Below are 22,375 nucleotides of genomic sequence, written 5' to 3'. Positions count from 1 at the left end.
TTTCGCCGGGTTTTTTTTTTGGTTTTTTTAAATACCGCGCCTGCGGCGTCAGCAGGCAAGCTAGAGAAGGGTTTGAGTCTTCTCTTCCTACGCTTTATTCTGTTTTCCCAGCCATAGCCGCTGTCTTCTTAGGCGCGCCGTTCTTTAGCTTAGTGCCCCTCTTGCCAAAGAGAGCTCATTAACCCCCCCCTTTAATACAGAGGTGGAATCTAGCTGAGAGGAGTCCCCCGTGCATGGTTGCTCGTTTAATTTGGGTCACGGGTGGGATTCATACGTGAGTTGCAGGCGCCCAATAAAAGTGTGTGAGTGCATGCTGAACACAGACATCACAGTACAGCGACCAAGGTTTAAATATGATCCCGGTTACTTATTCAGAGGACCTTGAAAAGTGTGTCTGCGGATCATCCCCGTAATGCTCCTGGTGAGCCGGGTTCATCAAACAGGCCATTCATTCAACTCCTGTTGGATGCTTTTGGGGAGAATGTCCCAGCAATAACGCATTTATACCCCGTGTTGTGGAACGTCTCATATTTGTTCCCTCCCACCTAGAAGTTATACTTTCAACCACCTTCTCCTGCCCACTCTGCCCAGAAAGGGGGAGGGGGGGTGGCTAATGACCAAGTCATCTGTCAGTTCTTACTACCAGTGGACATGGAACGTCAGCTGACAAACGGCACAGATGGGACCAAGGTTGTTGATCCTCATGTTACAATGTGAAATGCAGCAGACTGTGCGTTCTGCCACACGACAGACAGCTTAAAAGTCCACTTGACAGCAATGAGGCAGAGACGCTTCAAGACTTGCTTTCCCACTTCCTGCATCGAAGCAGCATGTCATATGACCATTGGTTCCATCTGTGCCTTTTGTCACTTGTGGGTCCTCTGTTTGTTTCTGCTATGTGACTTGATCCACAACATGAAAGATGCTATTGCATCTAGTGTGATCAGGGGAACAGGCTTCTTTTGACCGTGTGGATAAATTCAAGATGAGGATGCCAGGGGAGGTGACGTGTGGGTCTGTCAACTTATGGTTCTAGAGTCTGCTGCAAGCTGCGGCTTCTCCCTGGATTTCTGTCATGCAGTAACAGTATGTCAATAGATTTTCACCTTGACAACTGTTCCATGTTTGCTTGCTCCACTGGACTGATAGTTCAGGAAACAACATAAACCTATGTTATGAATGACTCTGTGGGGCATCTTTTTCAATTTTTCCCCAAGATAGGGACCGGTGGGGTGGTTGCCTAACTGCTTCAATTAACTAACATCTTGAGGTGTTCTCATGTTTACCCATCACAGACACATACGGCCTTGTCAACTATTGAAACCGAGCCATGATAGATGTTAAGTGTCAAGCATAATAAATAGATTGCTCGTGAGCTGCGGGGACACCTCTGAAAAATTCTCAGTCCATAACAACGTTTAACACACACAATGTCTTATTTTTTAACATTGAAAACAGATTTATTTATCAGAAACAAATAACACAGACTTCCCAACACCGAGGAACAAAAATCTTGTCACTGATTCAAAATTCCAATTTTGCATGACATTAGAACCACACAGCGATTAGAAAGAAATGAAAATAAGATCTTGCTTTTGCTGTTCATGAGAAATTATTATCCACATTGCAAACAACTTCAACATGATTCATAAAGCACTGGAAATAATTGACATGTGAGAGTTGTCAATTGTAATCTTTCCTTCCATTACGTTATTTTTAAACATACATTTTTTTTCTTTCTGAAACAAAGTAAAATATTGCTTAAACATTCTTCAAGCTGACATAACACTGGCTAATTCTTCTTGTCATCTCCTGATTGCTCTGCTCCTGAGCTGCGATGACCTCGCTCAAGTGCAGAAACCTTTTTCTTTAGAGAACTCAGTTCTTTGTGAAGGCTTCTATTGCTTCTCTCCAATCGGCATATTCTTTCATGGTATCTTCCCACTGTTGAGAAACAGCAAAAAAATTTAGTTCTTCATAAAGAGATGGGTTTCGACATTGCGAGAACTTTGCGGTTATCAAAACTACACCAGTGACAAACAATTTTTTTTAATCCTTGTGGAAAACTTGAAGGCCATTCCTGGCATTTTTAAAGGTTTGAAAATATCCACAAAACAATCACCAGGTACGGTTGGTGGTGTCGAGATGGCTCCAGAGAACAAAATCAAACAGAGTCCAGTTGTACCCTTGATACTGACCCATTTAATTTAAGCGTAAGTTGTCGTTATGAGTTGCGCTCTTTGTACGTTGCATAGTGGGTCAAAAGATAATGGTTAGGTGCATAAAAGGAGTGGACACTGTGGGGTAGATGCTTACATTTCCATCTGATATGCCAATGCAACCATATTCTTATGATATTGAGATCATTTTGCCCATGATAAGGTACATGGAAGCCAAGCTATAACTACATGTTTGCAAATTGCAAAAGAGTATGGCCTCACCTCCCAGACCAACCGAAACTAATGCAGCAAAATCTGTGGAGAAACATAGCTCTCACCACTGGACGCATCTGACGGAGAGATGTGTGTTCCACGAAAGCCGATATTTTGGCTTTTGATGTTCACAGTTCTCTTTGTCAAACTTTATCTGGTGGGGAGAGCCCTGGTTATCAAAGGAATCCGCAACATTGGAAGTGGTTGTTCTCGGAGGTGCCGGAGGAGTCTCTTTTATTCTGCAACCGCAGACTAACGTGGCCACTCCTATGACCCATTACAGGGATGGACTGATCTGCATACCAGGGGGAGATGTTTGCATCCACATATTGGAAGGAGTTGTTTGAATCCACCCTGCACCCACCACGCGTTCAAAACCTATGAAAAATGTATCCTTTGTGCCTACTTGCATCTGCCAAATAGTCCAGTGATTCATGAAATGTGCTTCAATTACATCGGTTATGTCAATAGTTTTGAACGGACACTATTTGATTATGTGACCACAGACTAAAACTGATGACTTATCTGGATCTATGAATCCACATATCAATGACTCGGTGAATGTTTCCCTACTGACTTCCATACGTGATGTGGGATTGGTACTGTCGCGCCTGATCTGAGCCGCGTGATCAGAAACACCACACCAAACTCTGCCTCAAGTTTTCCTTGGAATAGTCATACTTACTTCTTGATAGACATAGAGATTGTATTCCCAGCATACTACGATAGATCTCGGCAATATCAGCGGATTGGTCTTTATTTGGCATCATGTCACGCAAACCTCCCGCTGAAGTATCACCTGCAAAATTCAAGTCAGTCAATATTTTAGGCAGATATTGAAGTGTCACCCAGCAAAATAAATCAGCGAAAAATGTATCTCCACTCAAATGTGGCATAGCTAAAACGTGCCTGGGGAAAATGAGAGAACTGGAGTTCCCTCTGCATCCTCGGTTCTGCCTTCCTCAACGGCGTTTCTGTCCTCATCCTCAGCATCAGAAGAAGTTGTTTCCACAATTATGCGAAGTTTGTGCTCAGCGCTCATGGCATACTTTCTCACTGCGGCACCACTGTGTGTTGCTAAAGAAGCTAGAAAGAGAAAAGGTTTTGTTAGAAATTTCCAGAGGAATCCCACATCTGAAGGTTGTGCAAGTGTTGGCAAGGCTGTAGTTTGAGCCTAGGCTTGATATCTTTAGAGCCGCAGTGTGTTTTGTTCAAGGAATGAACTGATCTCCTCATCACCACATGTTGGGCATTGTTTACGTTCACGATTATGAAGGATGGAAGATAAGTCACCACTTTGGGTTATCAAGACTTTGGACTGCTGATACAGAGACAATTTTTTCTGCCAGAGAAACCGCGCAGAAGATAACAGCCTTAGGCACAGGAAAAAACAAAGGAAACAAGATAATGGGAACACTGCTAAACACCCTTGAAAAATAAAGGCTGAAATTGTTTTCTAGTGATGAGAGCTATATCAAGAGATCGTGTTCACTTCACGTACCACTCAAGAAACGTTGACAAGGTGTTAGTTGTACTCCTCTCACCTTCAAAGGAGTCATCATGGAGAACAAATATGTTTTGTTTTCGCTGAGAGTGGATCTGGTTACCTTGATGGTTTTTTTCCCAGGCAATAGTGCTTTGATTGGCAAAATAATGGCCATTCATTCCTGCAGAATCTCATGCAATCCCACAATTTTCAGAGCAGCTCTTGATGGCACGTGTGAACCACACAAAAAATTACCTGAGGTACTCGGTTGTGGAGATACATCTCCGGGCATTATGGTTTCAGGAGCAGTCATGTCATCAGTTGCTTCTTCGTGACTATTGCCGGAAGATATAACGATTACGGTTTCTTCAGTTTCTAGGCGATGAGATCCACTGTCATCTGTTCTTTCTCTCTCTGAAGCTAGTGATTCAATACAGCAGAATTCCAATTAATGATCTTGTTATTGGTACATGGAATACACCACTCACTTCTCAAAGTACTTGGACAAGAAAGCAAATTTTTAAAATTGCACCATTTTCTGATCTGATGACGGATCAAAAAACAAATTAAAAATGGTGGCTGTGTTTGGAGTTCATGACTTCCTAAGAATCCTGTCGATGGTTTTTGAATTAGTTTGCCATGGGTAAACTCTAGTAAGCTAACAATCACATAAAAAGTTAAACTTACCTTGAGGAAATGCTGCTGTATTGATTTTTGCTGGGTCTTCAGTTGTCACTCCAAGAGGTGCATAGGCTTGCGCATCAGATTCTGCTGCACTTGATGATTCCACTGCAACAGTTTCTGAATTCTCATCATCCTCAGATGAAGTTTCTTCAATCTTGACTGCTCTTTCACAGATAATCTCTGAAATGAAAAATCATTTGAACAATGGTAAAAAACGGAATGATCGCCCTGATAATGTTTCCCTTTGCTTACTTTGCTTTTTATGATCCAGGCATTCAGTTAAGGGGATCAAACAGGATGCATAGCATAAAAGTGGTGACCGGGGGAATTGCATATTAACATGAAAGATGCTTTTGAGGAGATGGTATTTCTCTAAGAACACTCTATGGCTTTCCAATCGTGACAAATAATTCGAAGATTAAAATTAGAGCGTGACAAACAGAAGGTTGACTTCAAAAAACACCCATTTGTTAATGAGGAATGAAGTCTCTTTGAGAACATGCCACTAAAAAGGTGTCATTAAACATGGGGGACTTGCATGGTCCGCCATGGAACGGGGGGGGGGGGGGTTCAAAAAACTCACCATCATGAGGTCTTTCTTGACATCGAGGCCTCCCTGCCGCCTTCCAGATTAGCATCATCGCGTTGTGCACCCTAATTCTACGACTGCTTCTAGGAATGCATTGCAGTGCCTCCATTGATGAAATGAAATCGGACTTCAGTTTTTGGAATTTGCTTCGACACTGGTTGGCCGTTCGATGAAAGCCGCGACTGCGTAGCACTCTTGAAAGAAATCGATAGATGCCGCGGTTGCTTGATTGCGTGCTGGCCATTAACCGAGATGCATGCCCACTCCTCCGAACAACCCTCAGAAGAAGAGATACCTCCTCCACTTCCCAGACATTTCCACGACGCCGGGAAATCATTTTGCACCAAGTGCACTGCGCCACACACAAATTCCAAAAAGTTCTCTCAAGAGTGATTGGTCTCCCATTTCATCCGCCCGCCCCCTCAACGATTTTAGCCAATCGTCTTAGTGCCCGCCAAAAACATGGAATGTTCTCAAGTAAAAATTTATTTTGGTGGACAGATCAAGTAGAGGCTTATGATAATTTCTCAGAAGCGTGTGTACTTGTGACTGTGACATTGAAGTGTAATTTTGTTTAATTCGTGGTGAACACAGATAAACCATTTTAAAAAAAAATCTAGGACAAGATTTCCTACCCTACCGCACCATTTTTTACTCTTTCGTGGATGGATGAACGTGAAACTCGAGTTCTTTTCCATCACGTGACTAGTAAAGGGGAAAGAAATTGTGGGAACCGAACAAGACAGTGGTGCGTGTGCGAATTGACAGGGCAAAGAATCACACAACGCTTTAGACTGACTGCATTCCTTGTGCTTGAAAAAAACGGGACCAAGTACTTTTTTTTTAATAAAACAAAGCGCTACTTCACAAAACATACATACCGCTATTTATTTTTTCTGATAGGTGTTTCAGAGTCAGGAAAACTGGACTGGGGAGGGGGTCAACACATCAATCCACTGTAATCCGCCCCTCTTAATTTTGCTCCATCACATGTGTAGTCATCGCTTTAGTTCGACATTTGAGTGGAAGAACTGGTCAATCTGCTCCTGCAAGTCTACTCTATGCTCTTTGCCCTAAAAGACACAAGCACAACTATCCCTAGCAAATGTCCTTCCTCCCCTCTAGGAAGTCATGATTTTTCTCCCGCCAAAAATGTGGCCACGATGATAGGCTGGCCAACTTGGGCGGGAGTTTTCCTTGGAACTGTGCGTTCTCCACTCTTGTGAACACATTTCTCTCACGGCATACTTTGGAATTGCGGAGGATTTTTTGAGCCCGATTTTATTCTGCTGAATTATGTCTGCGGTCCGAGCATTGGCACTGGCCTTGCTTCACATCATCTTTATCTATATTCAGCGATCGATCGATGCCTGCAACAGTTACTGGATGCGAGTGGTTAGAAGAAGGAGAATGCTTAGGAAATCACTTGCACTGAGGTGCATACCTCCGCCTTTATGGAGAACAAGGAGAACAGCAATGAACAGAGCACGTTTTCTCGCTGTAGCCGGAATCAGAGTCCCCCGTCGCTACTGGATTTATCCCCGTAGCAGGGACTGGTGGGACAATTTCGTCACTGCCATATGGGATGACCAGCTGTGGATTGAAAATTTTCGTATGACCAGGGAGACTTTCAATGAATTGGTTCATTCCATAGGGCACCGACTTTCCCGTCAGCGCACCAGACTTCGCAATCCAATCTCTGTGGAGATGAGAGTCGCCATAGCACTTTGGTATCTTGCCAACTGTTCGACTTACCGTCAATGCATGAACCAATTCGGAGTGGGTATTTCAACAGTGGCAGGAATCGTCTTGGAGGTCTGCTTGGCGATAGAATTGGAGCTACTCAGTAGAGTCGTGTGCCTTGGACCTGATGTGGCGAGGGTGAGTACGCACTCATCTCCCAGAGTAACAGTCTCCATTCAAACTGTACTGGTCAAAGATTACAATTTGAAGCACAAAAAACTATGTTGCTGACATGTAGGCAATGAGCTGCACCTTTAAACCAATTTTATCGTGCCATGAGCTTTCGAGAGTCGCGGTTCCCTTTTTTCTTGTGCGTTTGAACAAGCGAACTGTGATTCTCAAAAGCTTGAGCTACAGTAAAATTTGCAAGTGCTGAGGGTTCTACTGTACTCTTTTTTATTTCACTAGTACAGACTACGGCTAACTCCTCTGGATTCTGGAGATGTGAGACTGCCTCAGCGCTGTTGTGAGAAGATTATGATTATAGGCGGTGGGAGAAAGAGGGGATTCTCTCTAACAGCAATCTTGTTTTTTTCTCTTTCATTGCAGATTATGTCTGGATTTCAGAAACTTGGCTTTCCTCATTGCATTGGTGCAGTTGATGGCACCCATGTTGCCATTTGCAAATTTAAAGGCCGTGGACGGGAGTACATCAACCGCAAGAAATTCAATTCCATTCTCATCCAGGGCACGGTGGACCATACTGGAAGATTCATTGATGCAGAGGTTGGCTGGAGTGGGCGGAACCATGACGCCTTTGTTTTTGTGAATTCTGCAATTTGTACGGCAATGGATGCGGGGGTGTTTGTGCCAGGCAACCCCAGTCTTACAATAGAGGGTGTAACCGTGCCACCACTCATCATATCTGATGCAGCCTACCCCATGAGAAGGTGGCTGATGAAGCCCTTCAATAGGCCCCACACTCCCGCAGAAGCATACTTTGACCGCTGCCTCACCAGAGCTAGGACCATAGTGGAAAGATGTTTCGGACGTTTGAAGGGGCGCTGGAGGTGTTTGAGGTCACAGCTTATGGTTGCGGAGGAGAATGTGACCTGCATAGCTACCGCGTGTGTGGTGCTACATAACATTTGTGAATTGAAAGGTCATGGCATTCCAGAGGATGATTCTCCCGTGAGGCCTGTGGAGGTGGATGAGGAATCTCTTGAACTCCCTGTGGGAGACAGAAGGCACCGGGAGGAGGGGAAGTTGGTGCGCGATGCCCTTGCACGCCACATGTTTCGAAACAGAGAAATCTAACAATATAAAAAGCTCTTCAGTCTGATTGTGAAAAAATCTGTGGTTGAACTAAGAAACGATTGTTGCATGTTCAGAGGTTGGACTCACGGTTTCAAAAAATGTTTCTTGTTGGTTTTGCCTTGATTGGATGTGTCATGCATTCAGTTGCAAGTGCTGGATTCCTATGAAACATGGTTTGTTAGAAAGCTTTGTTTAGAGATTCAATGATGATCTAATGAGTGAATTCTCATTGTTCCATTCCTGTTTTGAAATAAATTTTTATAACATCATGGTAAGAAATGTTCTGTTCGGTGGGCATCAAGTGAGCAGGAGGGGTTTCCACAAAGAGGGAAAGTGAAAAAAAGGGTTCATCATTGCACAGCCCAGGGGTGCCAAGATGGTCAGCACACTGTTGAATGCTAGCTTATCCGTGTGAAACAGCATCAGATCCACAAACACCCTCCCCCAACGTCACACTTCCACAGTGTTCCCTGCGATGGGAACCACCTACAGAACAAAGGAAAAATGACAACTACACACCAAAGTACTCTATTATAAAAAAACCATTCTCTCCTTCAAACTAAAATTGAGAAGGACAGTGTGAGATATAACACAGGCAGTACATAACACAACTAACCACACTGTGCAGAATTAAACCAAACTCTATCACGGGAAATAAAAAAAATTATTTCTTTAAGGTCTTTCGGGTTCCCATTTGGTGGGCACAACAGGACACGAAAGCAGCCTACAACACCAAATAACACAAATAGCATGCACAAATTCTGCCAGCAATTTTGATCGGGGGATTATTGTGTGTGAATTACGTAGTGTTATCTCTCTGGTTGAGGGAATGCTGTCACGGCCTTAGGTCTGCACCCACCGGTTTTTATATTCAAACAAGTGACATAAAAAATCCTTTCTTATAGCAATTGTGTTTTGGGTTGTTCTGTAAGGTGAAGTGACTTGTGCCCTATTTTCCCCTATAATAATAATAATAGCATTCGATTTATATACCGCCCTTCAGGACAACCTAATGCCCACTCAGAGCGGTTTACTAACTGTTATTATTCCCCCAAAAAAGTCACCCTGTGAGGTGGGTGTTGCTGAGAGAGCTCCAAAGAACTGTGACTCGGCCAAGGTGACCCAGCTGTCTTCAAGCGGAGGAGTGGGGAATCACAACCAGCTCTCCAGATGCCCTTTGGTGTTCTCCCCCACCACCAATGTAGACGGTGTCTGGTCTACCGCACAGTTAAAGGCACGAAGTTGTGTGGCACGAGAACCGCCCTTCGAGGTGGAACCAAATGCCCCCCCCTCCAGGTTGGTTTGCCTTGGTGCTTGCTTGGGGGGTTGGAGGACAGGTAGGAAACGTTCCCCTGATGTTACTGGGCATCTTTCATGCAATATTCCTAACCCCAGAACGACCAGCCTCTCTTATTTTCAACGTGGGAGATGATGGAGAAAGAGGGTGCCAAGAACAACATATTTTTGAGTCCATTAAAAGGACCACCCAACCGGCATCTGCCTGAACCATGTTAGAGGAAGTTAGGACAGGTGGGAGCAGGCACCATGAAAGTTGGCAGCATTTTGATTACAAAAGGCCACCCTGAACTACCTGGGAAGATGAATTCCTTTTTCTCCATATAGAAACATGGATATTGTTTGAAGAATGGGGCACCTTGTTTTGGAGTCCGTAAAATCTTTATGAAATTCATGTGGAGACGGAAGGGAAGGTCTCCAACGGTTTGTGTTGGATTTGGTCGGAAACCCCCCGCCCCAAGCTCTGCTAACTCTGGCAGAAGGTTTCGGAATCGAGATTCTAGCCAGTAAGCTGGTTCTGTGGTGTCTTTCCGTGTCAGTGTTCCCCAAATACTGACAAGAATTCCTGATTCTTAAAACCAAATATATACAGCTGAGACAGGCGTCCCCTGCACACCCCTACTATTATCCCCGAAATATTTCCAGCTCATGTTTTGAGTTGCATTGTTCAGCAATCCGATGTACGCATGAACCTTTTCTTCCTTATCAAGCATTTCGGCGAAGGTGGGAAACATTTGTATTTGAATTCGCCCCTGCACTCATGCTGTCTGTAGAAATGGCCAACCTTTATTTTGGCGGAATTTTTTTTTTGGAAAAAAAAATTGCTCGCAATGATTAACCCTGACACAGCCAATCAGAGACGTTTATTTGGGTCGGAATATGATGTCTCTGACAAATCAGGATTGGCCTCTTCGACCGGGGAACCCAGGACTACAGGAAATAGACATGCCACCACGGAGAACTAGGGGCACCTTTTGGCAATTTGAGGAGGTGTCCCTGCTTCTGAAAATTGTTCTGCGTCTTGGTTTTGCAGCCGATTTTATGTCGAGCGCACACCAGCGCAACAGGGGGGCGTACCATGCCATTGCTAGGAAGCTGACTGATGCTGGTTATAGCCGAAATGCCAACCAGTGCAGGACCAAATTTAAAAGGCTGAAATGCGAGTTCATGGCATCCCTTACGGCATGCCAAGGCATCCCAAGCTGCAGCGGGCGGATCCCACACCATCACTCAATGATGCGTTTGTGGATAGCTGCTGGGAGACCACGCTGGGAGGATCGCCACCATGAAGGTAAATGTAGTACTGTGGGATGTTTATTTTGTGAAGGCACACCTCTAAAAATGTTTTCACCATGCTTTAAGTGAGATGGGGCCCCCCTTGCACCATCATCAAACACCGGGTCTTCCCCCCCCCCCTCACCCATCCCAATCCCCTCACTAAGATGGAAATGTATGTTGGTACAAGGCACCAATTTCCTGAATGAGAGGAATGTTGGATGGAAGTTTTCAAGGAAAAACCCCAGAACAGGCATGCTGTGTTGGGATCAGCACATGGAACACAGGAACACGTGGCACTGAACGGCACTGGGACTGTGCCCTGTCCTTGAAGACTATCCCACCATGTTTAAAAGTTGTTTTGTTTCTGTTCTTTGGGAAAGGTTTATGGTTTATGTCAGCACATATTTTTAATGTGTTCTCTTAAAGATGACTTGGCTACTGTGCGGTAAGTAAAAACAGCATTCCACACACCTCAGCCCTTATCATTCCTCCATGGGTATTCCCCCCCCTCCCTGCCCAAGATCCCAAACCGGCCTTCTAATCTAAACGGCATTCCCTAAATCCCTACACATGATACAGCATCGGTTGCCTAGGGTGATCAGCATTTCAACATTCCCTTGCCCCATTTTTTGAATTAGTCAGAATTCCTTGTTCATAACATTTCATCAATACTGCTCTTACTGATGTTTTAATTCTCTTCATGTGTTTCTCCAGCAACATCATACAGACATGAGGGGGAGGAGGAGCCCACGGAGGAAACAGGCTCAGAGGTGACCGTGCCAATGGATGAAATGGCCTTGCAACCCAGTTCTGAGGCAGTGAAGCAAGAAGAGGGAAACTGCTCCGAGTTCAATGAAGAAGTCACACCTCAGCAAGCAGTGATTCCACCAGAACAGCTGACTGAGCATTCAGGTACACAAATGGAACTAACTACACCGTCATTCTGCCACATGTTAAACACGTGCTCTGTAATGACAATGAACAAAATTAAATCAAGTTCTCCAAACCCCCTTTTCAGGTGACCCCTGTGAGGAATGCATTCAAGCGCGGTGTCCACTACACACTGTAAATGTGCCTTCTTCATCTTTGGCAAGGGAACAGCCCCTTGAGATACTGGAGACTGTTCACAAGGCAGTGGGAACATGCCTCAGCTGCGGTAAGTAACCATCAATGACTTACTACGTTTGTGAACACAGAAGTGGCCACTCTGCGCTTACACCTTTTGTTTCCACAGCAAAGAAAACCAACAGAAGGATGGACAGCCTGCAGGCCTTGGTGAAGAAGCTAGAAAACAATGTGAGGAATTTGAATGAGGAGAACAAGAAATTGAGGTCCGACATTGATAATGTGCTGTCAAGGTTTAAGGAGATGTAGAAAAGATTTATTTAACATGCATGTTAGTTAAGTGTCCATATGATGCCTCACATGTAATCTTTCAAGTTTTGAAAAGAATAAAAAACAAATTTAAAACTGTGTAGTTTCTCCCATGGGTCAACATTTCAAACAACCGTGGTCAAAAAATAGATCTGGCAAACCGCACCTGGATTGCGGTGGGAAACAAAAACCAATTTTTTTCAATGGCCATTGTCAACCCCTCGCCAACATCGAAAAACACAATTACAGCTGTGACAAACATAATTTCAACAGCAATGATACGTGTGATATGCAGATTCCAACCCAAATGCTGCACCGGAAAAACATGTGGGGCTCAGAGGGATGGATCATATCTTTCTCTCTTTTTAATGATCCGAGCCCTTTTTCTTAGTGGTGCCTTCTCATGATCGTTATCGCGTGTTTTGCTGTTGGCATTTTGGGAAGTTTCTGCAACCGGGCCTGCTCTTTGCTCCCTGACAAAGAGTTCAGTCAAGGAGCTGAGGGCACCGACAGCCCTATTAAGCCCCTCCATATTTTGTGACTGTGCCTCAATAAAAGCCCTACGATCCTCTCTTGCCTCCCTGATAATGTCCTCGTGCCATCTTGTCTCTGATTCCATGGCTGCACGCCAATGGCTGGTTGCCTCCAGAATTTCTCCACGTTCCTTTCTGTTGTTTTGTTCCTCCCTCTGTGCCTGAGATAGCATTCTCTCTGCAACGTTGGTGAGGACAGAGACGCGCCTGGTTCTGGTGCGCGCCTTTTCTAAGCGTGTAGCAGGAGACAGTTGTGCCGTGGGGACCTGCGGTTGTTCCACTGCTGGTGGATTGTTCAGATCTCCTGTTGGAAAGGACAGTGGTTATGCAAGTAGTAGTTACAAAGGAGTTTGCGGAGGTCACAATTTCAGCTCTTTCCTACCTTGCGGATCCTCTGCACCCTGTCCTGTCACCTCCGGGAACTCCTCTATCTGAGTTAAATCTGGATCTTGGAAATAAAAGATTTGGTTGTAAAATGAATGAGTTGATCTTCTTCATTCATGCTCACAGAAGTCTTCTTGACATCAGCAGAACGATGTTTACACCAATATTTTCCATGGTAGCCCAACCCCCACAAACAGATAATTATTTTGAGACTATAGCCATGTTTCTCATGGAGCGGAGCATACCAGGGCTCATTGGGAGGGCAGCATTGATTGTTGACCACAAGCACCCCACTCTATCTGCATCTTACCGTCTGCGGCATTTTCATCCTCTGGATCGGTCATGTCCATTGGGGGGGCTTCTCCGATTGATGTTTCTTGTTCTGTGGAAGAACCTGCAGTAATTGAAAACAAGTGATAGGCTGGTAAACAGTTAATGTACCATGGTTCTCCAGGGGGGGGGAAAGGGAGGTGACGTTACAGACCATTGTCAGGTGTGGATTAATGCTTGGTGGAAGATAACCCAATGTGGATGTGTGAATAGTTCCTCTGATCCCTCCCATGGAGCGGGAACGCCATGGTTCGACCGATCTTCCCCCATGGGGTCGGCATTGCTCACCGACTGCAGGTTAAGACTTCTTGCCACCCTTTGTGGCCGTATGCTTGCATCCCCTCTGAAAATTCTTGCAAGCTGTGCATAGAAAGGGCATGTTGCAGGGGCATTTCCCGATCTTCCATTGTGTGCCGCGACCCTCTTGTACTCCTGTCTCAAAGCTTTTGTTTTTGTCCGGCATTCGAGTGCGGTTCTTGCATGGCCTCTCGCCACCATCTGCTCTGAGATGCGCTCGAAAACATCAATGTTCCTGTGACAGAGCAATAGTGCCTCTTGCACCTTCTCCTCACCCCAAAATTCAATGAGGTCCAATGTCTCCTTCTCCCTCCAGGAGACCCCTCTCCCACTGGTTGGTTTTAGTGCAGCCATTTCCTTGAGCAACCGTTGAGCAGTGCACGGAGGTGGCACAGATCGCAGGAGTTGAATTTCCCGCCCAGCAAATAATGGCACCCCATTGGTCCACAAAAATCACGTGATCCCAGAAGGGGTGAGTTTGAACCTCGTTTGAGGGCACCACCCACTGCCCCAACCCCATTCCCATCCCGAAAAAAGGAGTCAAAATATGTAGAACACACAAGTGGAGATGTCTCAATGCACCTTTGCATCCACAGAACGCAGAAACGTTATGGCCAATTTTATTTTTCATTACTGGAAAATGTCGATGGTGGTTCCTGATTGAATTGTCAAAATGCAGAGAGTTTTGAGTGGAGAGGGGTTGTCACTGAAACGTTTGGTTCATCATGACCACAATCGCTCACCGCTAGGCAAACATTTTTTTAAGGGGGGGGTTGGAAATGTGAGGCGCGTAACACGAACTTATCAGGATGCAAAAGACGGGGAGAGAAGAATAGAGATGGCACCAATGGAGATGTACCGCTGATGTTTAGGTAGCGGGGAAAAAATGGCGGACGAAGCATTTGGGGAGCTGGAGATGCAGACCAATCAGCTTCCGACGACAAGACTTAGCGGGGGGAGAGAGAAGCAAAAGAGGGACAAAAGTGTTCACACTGGGATTTATCGGATCAGCATTGAGTTGGCAGCGGATTATGGGAAAATTCGCGGTATGTCCGCAGTGAGAAAAATCGGGGATAACCCGGACTGACAGCGGCTCTGCGTCCCATGGATGCCTTGCTAATGTGAAAACTCTGAAAACATGGGATGCAAACCAGGGACAGATACGCTGCTAAGTGTGAGTGTGAAATAACTCTAAAGCTTTAATCACAAATTAAAGGCTCACCTTGATTAATCCATGCTGTAGCTAAGGAGAAGCAAACATTCAGGGCTCTTTTAAAAAGCAAAGTAGTCTGCATGCTGCATTACTGCCTCAGTTCCTGCCTCACTGTGCCAAAGTTAGAAAATATGTCTCTTCTTTTCGGTCTTGAAAGGCAGCAGACATTTGCATTTCAGGGTGGAATTACTCTGGTATTCCATCCTAATCAGTAGAAGAAAATGCAAGTGAATCTGACAACACTGCTCTGAAACCATGATAGCAATCTGCTTGGAAGCAGTCATGGATTTGCTGTTCAGAAGCTCTGATACACTCCAGCCATTACACAGAGCCTTAATTTTTTGTGAAAACTCAAAGGCTATCCAACTGATTACAGAATCATCTCTCCTCCTTACCAGTTAGGATACCACTTTTCAATTGGCCTTAAGGAAATGCCATTAAAAATTAATAGATGCTCTCCTTAGATCGGAGACTGAGCTGGTCTGCTTGGAGACTCCTATGTGGCTACTCACGTCCACCTACTAGTTAAAACTTGTTTTTAATCAGTGGGCCTAGTGCCCCTGATCCTTGCTGATAGTCACTGGACTCACCGCTCAGCCTGGCAAAGAGCAATTGTGGGGAAACTCCCACATGGGAGCATGGCCACTCCCCCCAAGTCTTACTCTGTCTTGGGTACCAAAAAGCAAAAGAAACAATTAAACAGCCACTTTGGGATCATGCCCTACAATTAGTTAAGGCACAGATGCAGAAATATCCAATTATTCTGCAGTATGCTAATTGTTTTCAACCAGAAGATGATCTTAGTTCCCTTCAGATCTCCAAATATTGGAGAATCTTTACCCTTGCATGCTTTAACATTCTAACTTCAGCCCTCCTGGAAGGCAGATAGCATCATGTCCCACTCCCCCAATGGCTCCGTCCATGTCATATAGGGAAAGTAGAGTCTATTGAACATGTTGTGCTGCACTGCACTTTCTATAACAACATCCAATTTCGATGTAAAGCCCCAATCCTATCAACTTTACTAGGAAGATCTGAACAACTTTGTTTCCCTCCTTCTTGCAGATTCTTCCCAGGAGATAACTAATAAAGTTGCTAAATTTTGCCTTTGGGCATGTGGGATATGTAAATGGCTGACTGAGCTTCAATTATTTTACTTCTTTGTCGGAGGAAGGTACTTTCTCTCCATCTCCCAGAATTTAGGCTTGCTGCACTGTATGTACATCCCTTATTTTATTTCATTTTATTTCTCTTTCATTTCTATTTTTATTATTATTGTTGAGTCTCTGGAGCTGATTTTGTATTGAAATAAATATTGGCTGACTGATATTAGATCTGGGGTGCTAAGAAAACGTAATATAAAGTCCTTTTTACAAAATATGATGATGAGCTTGGCCTATATTGGACATGAATCAGCATATATTATTAGTCCACTCAGTATTGTCTATTTTGACCAGCAGCAATTTTCCAGGACCTTAGGCAAAGGAAGGTTTTTTCCTATCACTTACTACATCAAACCCTTCAAGATTCAAATTTGGGACCTTCTACATGCAAAGTATATGCTTTCCATTAAGAAATGTCCTCTCCCCATTAAGGTGATCTCATTCTCTAAGTTTAAGAAAGTGTGACATTGTTGGCTTCCACTCTTAAATTGAAAATTTTCATTTTGGCAGACAGACAGCTCAGTCAGTACTAAATCTTTTGTGTATTTTTGTCTGCCTGTTACATAACCAGCTCCCCTCCTCCCATGTATGCCATCTACAGTATGCAGCACTTGAATCAGGGGTGATATGAATGCATGAATTACAAAGACTGAATTTGAATTAGGAACAGGGCTTTTTAAAGCTGTACTAGCCGCTTTTTCAGTCAGCCTGGCTTGGGCCACCACCAGTGCAGAAGTACTGGCTCCTCATTTTTTAAAAAATAAAAAAAGCACAGGCCCGACTTGCCAGTTGTACTAACCAAACCAGCATGCCCTTCTCTCTCATGCTGCATGACAGCCTACTCATGTACCAACTTTTCACACACCACTGGACTTGGCCAAGCACCATTGCTCTCCTTCTATCCTAGCCCCTGCCAGAGAAAATTCTTCCATACTCCCCGACTCAGTGCCGCTAGCCACTCCCACAAGTGTCCAATGTGATATCATAGGTGATTCCCCTAGAGGACATAAACAGTAGATATAACCCTAAAGCAAAAAGGCAGATGTTTCAAGTCATTTGAAAGCCTTATGATTTCAGGGTTCCCAGCAAGCTCTAACCTAGACAGGTAATGGTTTAAGTCATACCCTAAGCACAGTGTTTCAGAGGGAGCCCTCAGTGGGGGAGAAAAAGCGATGGACTCGCTCACTTTGTCACCTTTTACTGGCCACGTCTTTCCATCCCACCCAGTTAGTGCAACACCTCTTGGCTGTGGACAACTGAGTCGCAGTCATGGAGCATCTCCCATCATGAACGTGGATGGCACATTTTGCAGGAGCTCTGCTATCACATGATTTTGTTGCTCTCCATCTCTTTTGTTGCTTTACTTCCTCATGCCTCTCATTCGCCGTTGTGGCTCTTCATGTCGTTATATTGCCTAACTAGGTCTGCTAACACTTCAGGTGGCCCTCTGCAGCTGTGACTTCAGCTGCAGCCATATCGAGCTGCAGAAACAATAGTTTGAAATGTTTCTCCTTCTAATTCCTGCTTTTCAGGTCTATGTTAAAAACATAGCTTTGAAGGTGAGTCAAAAAATTGGTAAACCTGGTCCTCCTCACTGAGGTACTCATTGGGCAACTAAACATGAGTGTACTGTTAACACATGTTTAATAGGAAATAACTGGAGTTTACTTCTGAGTAAATGCACTTAGGACCACAGCATTACATACTTCCTGTTTGTTTTGTTGCTCACTCTAGATTGATTTGTCCAGGGCTTTTTTTCTGTCAGTATGCTGTTCTGGTACTGCTTTTAGCTGGTGGGGCTAGGACTATCTGGGCTAGTGTACTGATGCATTTTTTTTAGTGCACTGATTACAAATGAGACAAGGAGTACAAGAATGAAACTTACTTTGTTTGCAATGCCTGGTTTCTTTCAAGACAGGCACGATGTCATGTGATCACTTTGATAATTTGATCACAATTGAAAGCAAACTCCATTTTGAGTGTAGCATCCTGTTTTGGCTGACCCTGATCTGGTGTACTTCAGATATAGGTATGCACTTAAGAAACCCTAGGCCTCTAATTAGCTTTACTATATCAGCTCATTAATCCCCTGGCAAGAAGCACACCTCAGAGTTTATAGTTTGTTTGGGGTATAGTACACAAGTAAAAATATTACTAGAGAATCCTGCCCCCATTTTTTCTTTGTCTTAAACATAATTTTGTGCATCAACAGTGATTAACTTAAAATAATATAATACCATCCATTTATTTTACATAGATAATAAAATGAGAATAATTACTTCAGTCAATTAATTATTTCTTACCAAAAAGTAAGCAGGTTACAGCAGGTTCAAAGAAGATGTTCTAGATCAGTTCAGTTTCCCAGATTTACAGATTTTCAAATTTGTCTTCCAACAATAGTTGTCCCACCCGATAAGAGCTCTCACAATGGTGGCTAACTAATTATCTTATATCTTTTAACACCATACAAAGTTATCTATACTCAAGTACATTCTTAAAATATACAACTGCTGTGTTAGTTCATTCTAGCTACTTTTTATCATAACAAAGAATATAAAAAATAGAGATCACAAATTTTTCATACATGACTATTTGTTGGACCCCAACCAATACACGCTATCTTTGAACTACACTTCTATATTTAGTTGGAGATTCTTGCCATACTCAGACACTTCTCGCACCTGTATATTATTATTATACGGTTTCTAATTTACTAAAGACCATATTTGTCTGTTAATCCTTTGTTCTTTATCCCTTTCAAAGGCTGTTCTATTCTGGGTTTCTGGACTATCTATTTGGCATGTTTAGCTGAGAGACCAGACCAAACCTGTTTCTGGCTTGCAGAAACATCCTCCATGATCATTTTGGTCAAGACTAGCAAATGTTCCCCTATATCCATGTCGATATTTATGACAATTTAGCGTGGTGGCTGGCTTGCTGGGCTTATGTATGCCTCAGGATCATCATAGGTAGGTCATCCATTATTTATCATCAGGTACATTTTAATTTTATGTGCTGCATTTGTCCCTGCACAGCTGACAGCATCCATCCGTCAATGACATTCATAGTCAGAACTTACTGGATTCAACCACTGTTCCCAAGTGGCAGTACAGGAACAACTGAAATATTTTGCAGTCCTATTTATAATGTTACAAAGGGGTAGCCATATTAAGTCTGTCCTAGCAAAATAAAACAAAACCCCAGTGGCACCTTAAATACTAACAACATTTATTTCGATATTAGCTTTCATGAGATCTCACTTCTTCAGATAGATAGGTAAAGGGAAAATCACATTAGGAAATCTTTTAGGGAAGGTTGAGGAGGAGGAGCCAAGGCTTGGAGTGAATTACATTATGATTCTTTCAAGTGTAAATCTCACTGTGAGGAGGAAAGGAAGTTGATGTAGATAGTGTAGTCATGAGCCAGGGCATAAATCAACAGAATTTAATGTTCATTAGCATAGACAATGATCGCTCCTTTTAAAAATATTTTTATTGATGAGTATTCATAAGTAGAGATGGGCATGAACAGCAATACGAACTTTAAAAAGCCATGAACAGCCCAATCAGCTGTTCATGAACAAGCTGTTCGTGAGGCCCCATTCTAAATGAACAGGTGGTCATTGCAAGACTCGTTTGTTGCTGTTTTTGCTGTTCGTAAAGCCAGACAATCTGGCACCTGCAATCAATTCCCTTGGCAACTGGAGGCAGGGACTGCCTGAACTCTGTCTGAACTCCTGCTGTTGCCCTGGAAACCCAATTTTAAGCCCAATTTAGCTTGATAGGCAGGTCTTCCTTTCAAGTGTGGAGCTCCAAATTTGTTACAAGGAAGCAAAGAGAAGGGGGCGGGGGCTTCTAGCTCTGGTTTTGCAGACAGTGAGGGAGAGACAGTTGCTGTTGGCATTTTGAGAGAGAGACAGGGAGAGTGCATTGGAGCTTGAATTTTGTTTGTGTGTGGTAGGACAGGGATCTCCCTCTTCAAGTTCCAGGGCTGCTGCCAGGCTCTGGGCCAAGCTATTATTTATTACTGGTACCTTTCCTGCTGCCTGCTCAGGTAGGGTTTCTGGGAGTGGTGTGGTAGGGATCTTGATGGCTGGAGGAGAGCCTACTGGCCCCCACGAACAATGAACAACAAACATGTTCATCAATGTTCGTTGTTTGTTGTTCGTGGGTGGCAACGAACAATGAACACCATGTTCGGGTTTTTTTCTGTTAATGCCCATGTCTATTCATAAGCCTATCTCTTGCAGATATAATCTATTCAGGCATTCATTTGTTATATTTTTATCCCGCCCTTCCTCCAAAGTGCTTAGGTAGGATATATGATCTCCCCTTGCATTTTATCCTCCTCACAACAGCCTTCTGTAGTAGGAAAGGCTGACAGACAAACTGAGAGGTCCATGGTCAACCAGCATAGAGATATGAATCTTGTTTTCTCCAGTCCTAGTCTGATACTAGCCCTGTTCATGAGTTACAGTGAGCAATCTGTGTAGAGTATACTCTTGATATACATGCATTGAGTAATTCTCACATTACATTCAACGCCTGTACAGCTGATTGTGTGACAGAAACTGTACATTTATCCAGTACATTGGCCCTAGTTTCATTTATAAATGAACACATAAATTTATGTATATTCAGGTTGTATGTGCATTCACTGTATGATATGAATAGGGCCCCCATAAAATGTGTAAGGCTTCAAATGGTAGGTACGCCCACGCCCAGTACTGAAATATATTTGTTTGCGCTGGGATTGAAATTATCTTGGTATATTAGATTAGGTGTACCCTAAACATCTGTCAGTATAGCTCAGTTTAGTATTTGTCCAAATCCGCACTAAAATAGCCTGAGCATATAGAAGCTATCTTCCTTTTATCATCTCTGACTTCAAATGAGCTGTGGGCTTGGGAGTTATATTTGGCTTTAAAGATGCTCTCAACAACCTAAACAGAAGTACAAAGGGATTTGTGACTATGGTGAGATACCAGAAATAAATATCATTAAGGGAATAATCAGAGAAAAGTTAATAATGCTAGGAAAAGTATAAGGCAGTAGGAAAAGAGGAAGATATAAAATGAGATGGCTTAACTCAGTAAAGAAGCCACGTCCTCCAGTTTGCAGGATCCGAGCAAGTCTGTTAATGATAGGACATTTTGGAGGTCTTTCATTCATAGGGTCGCCTTAGGTGGGAGGCGACTTGATGGCACATAACACACACAAGAGAATAATAAAAATCTCTGGGTAGAGGAATTAGCAAATCTCAAATTTAACAACGAGAGTAGGCAACTTTCTTTTGGGCCCTAGATATCATTTGGGAAATGGGCTCTGAGAAACTAGATTTTATGAAAGTGGGTTTAGTTTGGTATAAATCTATTTGGGATTACCCTGTATACCCAGTATGGGAAGAGAAAGATACAATTTGATCTCAAAGAAGTCATGTATTCTAACCTCTACACACACTATCTCTGATAGTTCAGGGAAATTCTTACACACTCCCCTCCAGTTATGTAAAGGATGGGATACTTTCCACCCACCAAGACCCCTGTGGTGCAGAGTGGTAAGCTGCAGTACTGCAGCCCAAGCTCTGCTCACAACCTGAATTCAATCCAGGCAGAAGCTGGGTTCAGGTAGCAGGCTCAAGATCAACTCAGCCTTCCATCCTTCCGAGGTTGGAAAATGAATACTCAGTTTCCTGGGGGTAAAGTGTAGATGACTGGGGAAGGCAATGGCAAACCACCCCGTAACAGAAGTCTGCCAAGAAAATGTCTTGATGCGACGTCCCCCATGGGTCAGTAATGACTCAATGCTTGCCTTTTACCTACTTTCCCCCCTCCTTCTCACTGCTGCCTTTCCCCCCAGCAGCTTATATCAATATCTTCTCCATTTTATCATCACAACAACCCTGTGATGTTGGTTAGGCTGAAAGTGTGTGACTGGCCCAAGGTCACCCAGGAAGCTTCAATGGTAGATGTGGGAGTCAACCACTACATCACACTGTCTCTATTTTCATTCTCATAACAGCCCTGTGAGCTAGGTAAGGCTGCAAGGGCTGGAGTTACAAAAGAGCACACAGAAACAACAGTATCACATAGTGAACAAGAAACAAAAAACCCTCTAAAATAATTAATGAGAAATCAAAGAGAATTCCTCTTTTGAATGATGAAAAGAGAATAAGAGGAACCAATTGTTGTATCTAAAAAAGAAAATTTCAGAAAAATAACAACCCTAATTTAGAATTATTTATTTTATATTTACAATTCAGAGACGTCTGATTTCCTGTGACTAAACCTATTATCATACTTCAAACTACCTCTAGA

The 22,375-nt window shown here is 43.5% G+C and overlaps 3 protein-coding genes across 3 annotated transcripts; 1 reads left to right on the top strand and 2 right to left on the bottom strand.

The window, feature by feature from the left end:
• Positions 1 to 2,945: 2,945 nt before the first annotated feature.
• Positions 2,946 to 5,711, bottom strand: LOC129336902 (uncharacterized). The gene is made up of 4 exons (XM_054990309.1): positions 5,186 to 5,711; positions 4,606 to 4,782; positions 4,174 to 4,338; positions 2,946 to 3,518 (listed from the first exon to the last, which is right to left on the bottom strand). Exons 1-4 carry the CDS (start codon positions 5,526 to 5,528, stop codon positions 3,331 to 3,333), a joined length of 873 nt encoding a protein of 290 aa, XP_054846284.1. The 5' UTR covers positions 5,529 to 5,711; the 3' UTR covers positions 2,946 to 3,330.
• A 776-nt stretch (positions 5,712 to 6,487) lies between these two features.
• Positions 6,488 to 8,191, top strand: LOC129336512 (putative nuclease HARBI1). Its single transcript, XM_054989641.1, has 2 exons — positions 6,488 to 7,072; positions 7,484 to 8,191. The coding sequence occupies exons 1-2, from the start codon at positions 6,488 to 6,490 to the stop codon at positions 8,189 to 8,191; spliced, it is 1,293 nt and encodes a 430-aa protein (XP_054845616.1).
• A 1,978-nt stretch (positions 8,192 to 10,169) lies between these two features.
• LOC129336834 (uncharacterized) lies at positions 10,170 to 13,508 on the bottom strand. The gene is made up of 3 exons (XM_054990204.1): positions 13,367 to 13,508; positions 13,055 to 13,120; positions 10,170 to 12,976 (listed from the first exon to the last, which is right to left on the bottom strand). The coding sequence occupies exons 1-3, from the start codon at positions 13,404 to 13,406 to the stop codon at positions 12,474 to 12,476; spliced, it is 609 nt and encodes a 202-aa protein (XP_054846179.1). The 5' UTR covers positions 13,407 to 13,508; the 3' UTR covers positions 10,170 to 12,473.
• Between the last annotated feature and the right edge of the window lie 8,867 nt (positions 13,509 to 22,375).

The sequence above is a fragment of the Eublepharis macularius genome, chromosome 10, assembly GCF_028583425.1.
Source record: "Eublepharis macularius isolate TG4126 chromosome 10, MPM_Emac_v1.0, whole genome shotgun sequence".
Taxonomy (NCBI): Eukaryota; Metazoa; Chordata; class Lepidosauria; order Squamata; family Eublepharidae; genus Eublepharis; species Eublepharis macularius.
The sequence above is the reverse complement of the archived record's forward strand: the minus strand, read 5'-3'. Positions and strand labels throughout refer to the sequence as shown.